Below are 12,923 nucleotides of genomic sequence, written 5' to 3'. Positions count from 1 at the left end.
ATTGTTGATGTCTGAATCTCCCTTCATTTCTGAAATCAAGAAAAAATATATTTAATAACATATTTAGGCTAATTTGAGAAAATATATTTAGGGAAAGTAAGATAACATTTAGGATGCTAGAGGCACCTGAGATGATTCCATGTTCCCACAGGGATATGGAAAATATATTTAAAGAATAATAATCGCCTTGTCTCCAGAAAGTGTGTTCTGCTGAGAAGGAAAATCCAGGCTATTGGCGCAGCACCCCCTAGTGTCTGGGAAGGTCACTGCAGCCTTGCTCCTCTGGGAAGGTCAAAGCTGGTCTGTAGTAGTCAATATTTACAATAGTGGTGTCTAGTGACACTTAGGGCCTGCTCCGTGTGCCCAACAGTTGCTGGAATCTTACCCCCCCCCCCCCCCCCCCCCCGCCCCTGCTCAAATGGGTGTTCAGGTCTAGCCTGGCTGGAGGCAAGTTACTAGGAGTGTGGCTGAGGAATTTTCTCTGGGCCTGAGAAGTTGCCTACTAGTGCCTTTAGGGGGCAGAATAGGATGCATTTCCACGTTTGAAATAAAGGCCTGTTTTAACCTACAGTTTAAAATTTCACTCAGTATCACAGAAACAACTATACAGCAGTCCCTGGTGTTGTGTAATGTCAGGTGTGGGACCAGCAACTTCTTTGAAAAAGATTTTGGTGATCGCTATCCGGAGCTGCCCATTTCTAAATTTATTCTCTATCCCCTTCTTACCCTCCATTCCTCCCTCTCTCCCTCCCTCCCTCACATCTGTCTTCCTTCCTTGCAGATGTAGCCAGTTTAAATTATTAAGAGATGAAAAGCTGCCTTGAGCCCCTCTGCCCACATCAGGCTGCTTTGGATGCAGCCCCACCAGTTACTACCTTAGCATTCCCATGGGCAGTTTGCTAAGTCTCACCCTTCTCAGTCTCAGCATATGGAAAATGAGATAATAACAGAAGGTACACACAGGCTGTCGTGAGGGTTATACAAGGTGATACATGTACAGCACTTAGCACAGCCTGATACAAAGCAGTTGGTCAGCATTAGCATGATCACTTGGGACTTTGTTTCCCTGGAGGCAAGGAGTTCATATTAGCACTGAGCTACTTCAACAGAAAGGGCTGGTAATCTGAGATGAGCGAGAACCTCGGACCTCCCATGGAAACACCGTTACAGAGAATAGATATGTAACCAGTATAAGAAACCAGGTTTGGGGCAGAATACTAACTGGTTCCGAAGAGACTGAAGGCACGGTCTTTGGCATTAAGGATATCACCTTGTTAGCTAAAGAGCCCCATGTTGTGTCTTGCTGCCTATAAAAGCATCCTGGGGAAGCTTTCAGCAGGAAAGCTTTGAGTAGTGTCCCTCCCAGAGTGCTCTGTGTGTGGCCCAGTGCCCATCTCATCACCCAATGGATGGCTCCTCGCACCACCACCCCTGAAGGAGAAAAGGCGTATTTCACCCTGAGGGTGCGGTGGGATACACTGAAGCAGCCTTGGGAATCAGACACACCTGGGGCTAGCCCTGATCTGTCCACTCCGGCAGTATGATTTTGACCGAGTTATTGAACTTCCCAGCCTCAGGTTTCTCATCTGCAAATGAGATGGGCTTTGGTGAGGACCATGTGCCATGATGTGTGTAAAGCCCAGAACACTGTCTGGCACATAGTAGGTGCTGTGAACATTTCATATCCTTTCTTCCTCTTTTAGGCTGCATTCAAAGACTCCTATATAAGAAAGAGCTAATATGCTAACTACACGGATGGCAGAACAACCTTCCGGAATGACCAGTGGGTGGGGGACGGGGCCTCGGAGGCCTACCCTTGCACGAATTTCATGTATTGGGCCTCTAGTTCATAAAATAACCACTTGGATTTGCCCACTCGCTGTCCTTCCTCATCACCAGGAATTTCCTAGCCAGTTGACATTGAGGGAAAATAATAATAATAATAGCTGTATCCTAGGTGGGCGGCTCAGTTGGTTGAAGCATCGTCCCAATCTGCCAAGTTTGTGGATTTGATCTCCAGTCAGGACACATACAATGATTTATTGGTTAATAAATACATACATAAATGGGACAACAAATCAGTTTTTCTCTTTTTCCCTTCCTTTCTCTAAAAGAAATAAATAATAGCCGTGAACACCGAAATAATCAGGTTGCTTTTTGAATCTGTGAACAGGCCCCATGTATTCCCAAGGACCTCTCACACTCTGGGCCACGTGTTGGTCTGTGCCCTGTGTACAGGGAAAAGAGCAGCCACACACTTTCCAGCCCTGGAAGCTGCTCTCATGTAGCTGCTAGAAACGCCTTCAAACTTCCCCTGCCCAAGTTAGCCAGGCCAAACAAATCTGTATCAACAGTGTGTTTTCAGGAGAGAAGGATGTAATAAGGAATGCAGCTCTTTCCCTGCCCAAGTTAGCCAGGCCAAACAAATCTGTATCTGTGTGTTTTCAGGAGAGAAGGCTGTGATAAGGAATGCAGTTCTAGGTGGCAGCCCAAACATCCTTTCACCCGGGGATGCACACAGCACGCTCTTCTTTGAGTCTCAGGCAAAGCCATCTCTGAGTGATGTGAGGGCAGCGCTATTCCGCGTAGCCCCCTGGCAGCCACCCAGCAACAGTCTGGCCTGAGCCTGCGTTAACTCCAAAAAGGAACATTTGAATGAAACTCCACTTTAATTTTTTTTAATGAGAATGTTCATAAGGTAAATTTATTATGCATGCTAAATGGTTTTTCTGTTTTATTTTCTTTAGGAGAACTATCCTGTTCCTGAACCAGGCCCAAATGGTAGGTCCTTGGGATATTCAACATATCTTATTATTTCCCCTGGAGACACATGGGCATTGCTTCCTCACCCTCTCCCGCTACAATTGACACTTTTGCCTCTATTTAAAGCTATGCTCTTGTTAGGCTCCACCTCCCGCACTGTCCACAGCATGACTGGATACACACCACTTGGCCGATGCAATAAAACAGACAGTGATAGAATGAGAAGAGTTACCATATCAGACTGCTGGCTTGTCCCAAAGAGTGTTGGGCATAACACATCTTATGGACCAAAAGCAGAATTGTTCTTTTGACTTTGGGATAAGCCACTATTTGGGTGGCTGAATCCAAATGCTGAAAAGAAGTGAGACTGCAGAACTTAATGTTTTGGTCAGAAAAGGGAGTATCCTGCCAGAAAGGCCAGGACCTGTCCAGTGGGGGTGGGAGGGGCTGCATGGAACCCTGCCCCACTGCCCTTAACCATCCGGGTGCCACAAGTGGGTGTGCACGCCGGGGCAGGGTTCCACCAGCTCTGTTTCACTCTAGCTAGCCTCTCACTGTGCCAGCCAGTGGCCGAGATGACACATGTTTCCTGGGTGGTGTCTACCTGGGCAAGGCATGCCACCCTATTGACTAAGGTAGATCCCTGCTGACAGTTTTCCAATCCCTCCCGTCCCTGGAGTTTCCCCTTTGTGATCTGCCAGTAAGGCTGAGAGCAAGGCGCAGGGCGTCTGCAGATAGCTTATCTCACATCCAGCCGGTCAGGTCCCCTTCCTGTCCTTGATGAGTTGGGTTATGCTGCCCCACCTTACCCCACACCTGTAGCTTCTGGGAGAGCATCAGTTTGAAGGAAGCTTTCCTGGCGTTCCTAGAGCTTTGCTACTCAAAGGTCAGTTAGGTTATTGGTTTACAGACCAGAGCCGTTTCTAGCAGTATTTAGCAAGTAATGTATATTTAGGACTTATGTGTTTTCACCAAGATATCACTGTTAGAGGAGTGAAAGAGACAACTCGCTGTGTCCTGAAAAGTTGGTGTTGATTCTAGAGGTGGACAAACATGGGCTGCCTTTGACTCAAAGGATCCCGGGACTGCTTTTCTCCTGGAGGCAGCATTCTGCTCTCACTTTCTTGCCTCTTGCTATCCTTGAATTGGAAGGTGAATCAGTGGTACATTTCACCTAGAGTTCTAGCAAGTCAGTTTTTAAAAAAATGTTTTTATTGGTTTGAGAGAGAGAGAAAGAGAGAGATAGAAACATTTATGATGAGAATCATTGATTGGCTGCCTCCTGCACACCTCTACTGTGGATTGAGCCCTGATTGGGAATCAAACGTAACCTCCTAGTTCATGGATTGATGCTTAACCAGCCACACCAGCCAGCCGGGCTAGCAAGTCCAATTTAACCTCTTATTACAAGTTGGTAACTTAAAGAGAGGAAATTCTGAGATAATTTTCCTAACTCAAATGACTTTTCCCTTCCTTAGATTTCAGAATTCACCCCGCCATTTCTTACTATGTTCACCCAAACTAAAAGTGGCGAAAGTTCTACAAGGTCACACCTGGTGGGTCACCGTAGGTGGGTGGCAAGGACAGCGTGAGACACCTGGGTGCACAGCGCAGCGTTGGGTCTCTTTGTTTTTCTCAGGGAGATACTTGTAACATGGTCATCTCAGACTAGACCAGTAATCCTTTAGGAGTTGTTTTAGCAAAGAGGTGCAGTAGCATCATTATTTTAAAATTGGAAAACGGACAACAATAATACCACCAAATCTCACTATAGTCAAACCTGTGAAGGCTGAAATGCCAGTTGAAATATTTGAGTGGCTTAAATTAACACTACCCGTTGTTAACAAAACAACAGGCGTGAAAACATGGCTTGGCAGCTCCTGAAGTGTTGCCACGCCTAGATTCTGCCAGCCTCCCTTTCGTGAGAGGCCCAGTCTATTAATTATCTCGTAACAGTTATGTCCTAGAAAAGTTTTTTCTCTCATATAATTAATGAATTTCTTCCTCCTAATAATATCTCAATTATGCAGTGTGTTGGCATTCTCCATATAAACTGAACTGAGAGAGATTAGTTATATAGATTTATTATACATGTATACAGAGGGTAGGGGGAAGATCTTTTTTAAAGAATTGGCTCACATGATTATTAGAGCTGGAAAATCAGAAGTTTGTAGGGCTGACAGCAATCTGGAAATTCAGGTAAAATTTCACAGTCTTGAGCTTCAGAAAACCTCGATCTTGTCTTTTCGTTTTAAGGACTTCAATTGAATGAGGCATATCCACATTATGGAGAGTAGTCTGCTTTATACAAAGTCTAATGATTTGAGTATTTGTTTTTTAAAGTTGAGGTCTAATTGATATACAACATTATGTTAGTTTTGGGTGATCAACATAATGATTCAGTATTTGGGTCTATTGTGAAGTGATCACAATGTCTAGTTAACATTCATTACTTCATGTAGTTACAGTTTTTTCTTATGATGAAAACTTTTATGATGTAATCTCTTGGCATCTTTCAGATAACACTGGATTATTAATTGCAGTTGCTGTGCCGTACATTAGATCCTCATGACTTATTTCACAACTGAAAATTTGTGCCTTTTGACTTTCTTCACCCATTTCATCTATTCCCCCACCCCCATCCCCACCCCTCGCCTCTGGCAACCACCAATCTGTTCTGTGTAACTGTGAGCTTGTTTTCTTTCTTCTTGTTGTTTCTGTTTTGTTTTGTTTTTAATTCTACAATATCATATTAGTGAGATCATTTGGTATTTCCCTTTTTCTGTCTGACTTACTTCACTTAGCATGACGCCCTGACGGTCCATCCATGTTGTCGCAAGTGGCAACATGTCCTTCTATATGGCTGAATAATAGTCTATTATGTATATGTACTACAATTTCTTTATCCATTTGCCCATTGATGGACACTTAGGTTGTTTCCATATCTTAAATATTGATCACGTCTGAAAAATACCTTTACAGCAACATCTAGTGATTGACCCAACAACTGAGCACCATAGCCTAGCTAACTTGACACATAGAGTTAACCCTCATGCAGTTATTTCACTCTGTGGAAGCTTTCTTATCTTGCAAGACTCAATCTGGGTTGCTATTAAGCTTGCCCTCCTCTGTGGCCTAAATTTTGTACCTGACCTTTGAAGCCAAGCTCTCTCCTTCATCTAGAGCAGTGTTTCCCAAACTTTTGACATCTGTGTACCCCTTCTATAATTTCCGTAACGCTGAGTACCCCTCGTACTCATGAGAACGTAGAATTAGGCGCAGCTAAGCACGGTGCAGTGCGTATCCCCACCAAACTCTTCCCGTACCCTTGGGGGTACGTGTACCACACTTTGGGAAACACGGATCTGGAGAATCGCCAGGGTGCCTCAGGGTGATAGAAGCGTTGTTCCCTCCCTCACTTGCTTTCTCCTTCTCCTTTTTCTTATCAGAGGTGCTGCTGAAGATGCATTCTGTTGGAATCTGCGGCTCAGATGTCCACTACTGGCAGCATGGTCGAATTGGGGATTTTATTGTGACAAAGCCAATGGTTCTGGGTCATGAAGCTTCAGGAACAGTCGTAAAAGTGGGGTCATCAGTAAGGCACCTACAACCAGGTGAGCAAAGCCCTTCAGCTAATGGATCAAGTTATTCATTCAACATCAATGTCTGTGCATGCTTTCTCAGGGTCAGGTTCTCCATTAAACACCGGGATGCAACAGTCAACAAGACAGCCTTGGTCCCAAAACACATGTTCCTTAACCTTCCACAGTGGGAGACAGAGCTGGGACACACAAATAGTTACTTAATTACAATCGTGTTGAGGACAGCAGAGAAGAACACAGGGTATAATTGGTGTATTTTACTCAGACCCTGGCTTATCTGAGAAATGGATAATTAAGCCAATCAGGCAAGTCAGAAATAAGCCAACCAGGGTGGGGAAAGTGTTCCAGGCCCAGGAACCACAATATGCCTCCACATACTAAGAACCAGGGCCTGCAGAGCAATCTTTGATTTTATTGGATGGCTAGGAAACCACCAGTATGTTTCTAGATTTGTTTAATTCATGCTCTCAATGGCAGGAATTCTCGGCTGTAGTAGACTATGATATGTTCCCCAACACAGTGAAATAAATCCAAGCTATTTATTGGCTTTAACCTTCCTTTTCTGAGGAGGCCACTGTATAGTCTGGAGATGCTGTCAGATTATTTGGAGGAAGAGGAGGTTGGTAGAGGTGCCGTCCTATGTTACTTAGAAAGCTCTCTGAGCCCAGTTACATGGGGAGAGATAGACCGGCTCTGAAGAAGCTAGACGTGTGTCTCATTCAGGAAAGTTAAGTCAGGCCCTCCATCATCGGTAAAGCTGAGAAACCCCCTGGATTTTTTCAGGATTCTTCCAGTGTGCAAGGTGCATAGCTTCTAGCAGTCACTGATTGGTTCTTATGAATATATGTCATAATAAGAATGGTGTGGGGGGCGGGGAGGGGGAGGGAGGCGGGGGTTGTCGTCTCTAAATTTAAGTTATAGCAGGTGCTTAGTGTCCACAATAGATCCAGCCTGTACCAGGTGCTTTGAGGGCTATAGAAAAAGGAGAAGATAAGATCCTTGGATGCTTTGATCTACCTGGGGAGACCAGACATCACGATATATTTATGTATATATATATATATATATATATATATATATATATATATATATATACCAACAGTTAGAGAACAAGACCATAGGGTGAAGTGGTGAAATCAGTAAAGAATGGGCTCTAGAAGTTCAAAGAAAGGGCATTTGTCATGGACACAGTTGTGTCAAGAAAGCTCATGGAGGAGATAGGTCTTTCTTTGAGCCAGACATTTAATAAAAATATTATGAACCCTAGCCGGTTTGGCTCAGTGGATAGAGCATTGGCCTGCGACCAAAGGACCCCAGGTTTGATTCCTGTCAAGGGCACGTACCTTGGCTACAGGTTCCTCCCTGACCCAGGCCCTGTTTGGAGCAGATGCAGGAGACAACCAGCTGATATGTTTCTCTCTATCTTTCCCTCTCTCTTCCGCTCTCTAAAAACCAATGGGAGCATATCCTTGGGTGAGGATTAACAAAAAACAAAAAATAAAAACAATAACAAAAAACCCCACAATAATAATTATAAGAAGACAGATAACATTTATTGATTTAATACTGTTATTCTCCATGTTAAATACCCATAAAATTACTTACTTTGTTCTTTAAACAACTCTACAAGATAGGCATTATTTTCCTCACTAACAGATGAAGAAAGTGAAGCATGGCGATTGCCTAGGTCATACACTACTTAGTCTTAGAGCTAGGATGCCTGCCTTGGTCTTTCTGACTCTAGAAAAAGTGTACAGTCACTGGGATGCCCAGAATGTGGAGCAAGGTTTTGTATTTGAATTTCTAAAGAGATCAGAAGCTAATGTTCCAGTTAAGAGGAGCAGCATAATAAAATTGCAGAGGCAATTATTAATAAACTCTGTGCTACTCAGAGCGAAGGTTCTGTCTTGGATAGTTAGTAGAAATGATAATTTTCATAATCTATACAAAAGTTCCTCTTTAAAAGGCACCATACAACTGTGAGTTGTATTGTTATTATATAATAATAATTACAAAACAAAACTGAAAAATATAAACTTCACCTAATTATGGAAGATCTTGAATACTAAGTTGAAGAATTCATTGTCAGTGCTAGAAGCATAGTCTGCAGAAAGTTCATTGGGCAGCAGAGAAAGTAGAGGGCATAGAAGGAAGAGAGATATAGGTAGATCACATCTTAGTGGTCACAGGGATTGCTGGGGGTACTGTTTTTTTAGAATAAAAATTTTTATTTAATTGTTTCATTTGCTAACTTTGATTTAAAGTTCTAATCAACTAATCTAGAAAGAATAAAACCACTCATTGAGAAGTTCTTGATATACTTATTTATAAAATTTAAACATACATATTAAAGAATCAGTAAATCTAAGGCATGGAAGAATTCCTAATTTATATACAATCAGGCCATCTCTCTTTTTAAAAAGTATATTATTTTATTGGTTTCAGGGGGCGGGGAGAGAGAGACAGACAGAAACATCAATGATGAGAGAGAATCACTGATCGACTGCCTCCTGCATGCTCCCCCCCCCCCCCCCCCCCCGCCCCGGGATCGAGCCTGAAACCTGGGCATGTGTCCTGACTGAGAATCAAACCTCAACCTCCTGGTTCATAGGTTGATGCTCAACCACTGAGCACCCCAGCCTGGCCACCAACACTATTTTAATGAGCACTAACTACATACATGGACTCTACACTGTTCTCTGGATACTTTTAACACAAAAGATAGAAGAAATGGCCTAAGTATCACCGCTTAGCAAAAGGCAAACCTCCCAGGGCTCTTCTGTCTGCTAACAACACATTGTTCAGGCTCAGGAGGGTGCTAATACCACTGGTACACCCCTCTTGGGGTGGGACTGGGGATTGACTGGGAAGGAACACAAAGGAATGGCATGTCCAAGACAGTGACGTTCTGTATCTTGACAGGGGTTCACATCACACAGGTGAATGCATCTATCAAAATTTATCTAGTGGTCCACTTAACATTTGTGCATTTCATCTATATCAAAATTTTATCTTAAGAAAGAACCATAAACAAGTATTGAACTCTACGTAGTTAATGCTATGCAGGCTGAAGTACTTAAAGGTGAAGTGTACTAATGTCTGCATCCTATTTTGAAATGCACCAGAAAAGATGGATAGATGGGATGGATGGATGGGTATGTGATAAAGTGAATGTCGTTCAATGTAAATTGAAGAATCTAGGTGGAAGATATCTGGGTGTTCACTGCACAGGTTTTTCAACTTCTCTATGTGCTTGAAATTTTTCCTAATGAGAGAGAAGAGCAATTCTAATGCTTGGTTTCCAAGAAGACCCAGGAAGACACAGAGAGGAAGTACGATAGAGCGGGCGGTTCACAAGCCTGAGCGTCACTCTCCGCTGTGCCTGAGGCGGAGGCCTCTGCGGGTCGTTTGCCTTAATGCTTCTGCTAACCGGGAATCAGTTGGTTCCTAGTTACTGTCTAAACACAACCAGACTGTACGACTTTTGTAAAGGGTTTGCCCCACGTTTTCAAAACAGGTCAAGAAAAAAAAAAATGTCTGCAAACTCCACACACTAGCTACCTCTTTTGCAGCAGTGTGAGACGGGAAGTGGAGCCGGCTTGCCCCTCCACAGCACCTGTGTGCCTGCTCCTGTTTTCCTCTCCAGGTGATCGTGTTGCCATCGAGCCCGGTGCTCCCCGAGAAATTGATGAATTCTGCAAGATTGGCCGGTACAACCTGTCACCAACCATCTTCTTCTGTGCCACGCCCCCCGATGATGGGAACCTCTGCCGCTTCTATAAGCACAATGCCAGCTTCTGCTACAAGTTAGTGCCCAGCCCAGCCTTGCCACCTGGGACCTCTCTCCCTTCATTTGTTTGTGTTCTTTCTCCCACTTTCCTGTGGTGACTTTGTTCTTTTTAACTCTTAATTCCAGGCAGGAGGCATCTCTATGCTGGGCCTGCTCTCCTGGGGGCTTGAAGGGAGGGCAGCCTGACTAGCACTGAGACTGACTCTCAGTGCTTGGTGTTAGTCTCTCAGTCTAACCTTCCCTCACCCAGAGCAGCAATAGAAAATGGTCATCCACTCCTTCCCAGCCATCCTGGTGATAACTTGTTGTGATTTATCTTCCGTTATTGGTTTCCACTGCGGCTGCAGAAAAGAGTACTTTTTTTTTTTTCTTTTAAAATATATTTTATTGAGTTTTTACAGAGAGGAAGGGAGAGGGATAGAGAGTTAGAAACATAGATGAGCTGCCTCCTGCACACCCCCTACTGGGGATGTGCCCAAAACCAAGGTACATGCCCTTGACTGGAATCGAACCTGGGACCTTTCAGTCCACAGGCTGAAACTTTATCTACTGAGCCAAACCGGTTTCGGTGCAGGAGGGAGAACTGTTAACAGCAATGGCCTTGTAGGGGGCTTACTGAGGAGGCCTGGCAAGGAGCCGGCACATGACTTTGGGGCCCTGATTCACTCCCGCCTAGTGAGTAACTTCGGGGAAATGACTTAACTTTCCTCTGCTGATTAGGTGATTAAATAAAACAATGCACATAAAGTCACTATTATTAACTTGTGCCTCAGAGCTAGTAAGTGCTTTGCATACCTATCATATCTCTGCCAGGGCAGTGATAAGGTGGCAGCAGATGTTTGGTCGGGTTTATTTATATATTTTTATTTTTTTTTGTTAATCCTCACCCGAGGATATTTTCCCATTGATCTTTTAGAGAGAGTGGAAGAGAGAGGGAAAGACAGAGAAACATCCATGTGAGAGAAACACATCCATTGGTTGCCTCTTGCTCGCACCCCAACCAGGGCCCCTGACCAGGGAGGAGCCTGCAACCAAGGAACTCGAGACCCTTCCTTCGGTCCATAGGCTGATGCTCTATCCACTGAGGCAAACCAGCGAGGGCCCTGTTATGCCGTCTATTGCAAGGGTTAGCAGAGGCAGGAGGAGGCGAACAGACTTGGCACAGAGCAGAACCAGGAGTCAAGCTGTGATGCTTGAACTCCTCCCGCCCTGTGCTCACTGCATGACCCCAGCATTCAAAATGGCTTTGGGGTGAGAAGCTGTGGCTGGCTGGCAGAAGCAGAGTGCTGTACCTCCTACCTGGCCCCCGGCCCATGGAGCTCTGGGGTGCTGATGTGCCACTTTCCTTCTGATTCCTCCGCCCCAGCCCGGCCCCAGCGGTGGCTCTGTCAGCCAGGATGGGGCTTGTCCGGTGGAGACCTGATGCCACTCACAAGGGCAGTCTGACAGATCTGAGTTTTCAAGTGCCCACTGGAAACCTTGAGGGGAGTCACAGGCTGGAGACCTCACGACGAGTTTAATTAAGTCAACATCCAAACCTGTTCTAGAAGAAAAAGCAGGCTTTGTGGGCAGAGTCCACCTCTCAGCAAGTGGTTCCAGAACCACCTTTCCTGGGCCCTTTCCAGCTCAGGGCGCCAAACAAAGTTCTTGTCGAAGGCAGAAGAACAAAGAGGTAAAGCTCGAAACTAACCACTAATCTCTGCCGTTTACCAACAGCGTGACCTTGAACAAGTTACTTAAACTTTGTAAACTCCGATATCCTTGCCTGTAAAATGGAGACAATAATAGAACCAATAAAATGCATAGAATTATTGACAGGATTTAATGAGAAAGGCATATAGAGTGCTCAGCATGAGTCCTGGCACAAAGGAATTGCTCAATAAATGGTGCCATCACATATCAGAGCCATGGCCTTGAGTCCAGGGGTTAGGATAGGGTTAGCCTGAAAGAGAGCCTTGGGCTGGGGAGGGGTGAGGGGTGAGGGGTGCTTTGTAGGGAAAGCTGTGGGAGGGCGTTCTGGCTGGCAGTGATGATGGGAGGAGGGAGGAGGGCCTCCAGGGGATATGCAGCCCCTGCCTCTCCTCTCCTCCCGGGGTAAGTTCTGGCTGTGTCCCCAGCCCATGGGCCCAAGCCCTTCTCTCTGGTTTCTCTACCAGTCTCTTTATTTTCCTACCCACCTTGTTCAGCTTATCTTCCTGCTTCCTCCTTGGCTTCTAAATTATTCTTTAACCCTTTGCCTGTTCCTTGAACCCTATTGTGAGAACCATCAATTGCCTTGTCATTCTCTGGTGTTTATAGTCATGAAAGATTGGGGAAGGATGACCCAGTAACTCTCTCAAGGTCGGTGGCAAAGGGGCTGAGCCCCAGGACTCCGCCTGGTGCTTCTGCCTCCACGCTGCTGGGTATGGATGCATGCGTGATGTCGCCCAGATAGCAGTCCTCTCTTAGCACCGTCCCCAGCCCCTCTCATTCCAAAGGGAAGTCAGAGTGAAGGGGAGAGGAGAAGCACACAGCTCCTGACCAAAGGCCACCCTCAGCTTAGCTCCAATATAAGCTTTGGGAAGGCCCAAATGGGAAAGACAGGTGTGTCTGAGGGAGTGTGGTCGGCAGTCCGTGAGAGTTTGAGAATTTTCATTATTCCATTTTAAGCTCTTTTTTTTTTTTTTTCATATAGAGTTGATGGGTTGAGTTGAAGGGGCGATGACAGCATTCGGAGCAGGAGGGTGGATAGGAGTGGGATAGGAAATGAAGTGAGAGAAGCAGAGGGG

The 12,923-nt window shown here is 45.0% G+C and overlaps 1 protein-coding gene across 1 annotated transcript in view; it reads left to right on the top strand.

Annotated features, from left to right (window-relative positions):
• SORD (sorbitol dehydrogenase) overlaps positions 1-12,923 on the top strand; it is a 33,175-nt gene that overhangs the window by 7,325 nt on the left and 12,927 nt on the right. The window contains exons 2-4 of the mRNA XM_084904003.1: positions 2,748-2,781; positions 6,213-6,377; positions 10,012-10,171. Coding sequence (XP_084760129.1) covers positions 2,748-2,781; positions 6,213-6,377; positions 10,012-10,171 — 359 coding nt within the window. The remainder of the gene's footprint in view (positions 1-2,747; positions 2,782-6,212; positions 6,378-10,011; positions 10,172-12,923) is intronic.

The sequence above is a fragment of the Pipistrellus hanaki genome, assembly GCF_964339955.1.
Source record: "Pipistrellus hanaki genome assembly, chromosome: 1".
Classification (NCBI taxonomy): domain Eukaryota; kingdom Metazoa; phylum Chordata; class Mammalia; order Chiroptera; family Vespertilionidae; genus Pipistrellus; species Pipistrellus hanaki.
Note: the sequence above shows the minus strand (reverse complement) of the source record. Positions and strands in the feature narration are given on the sequence as shown.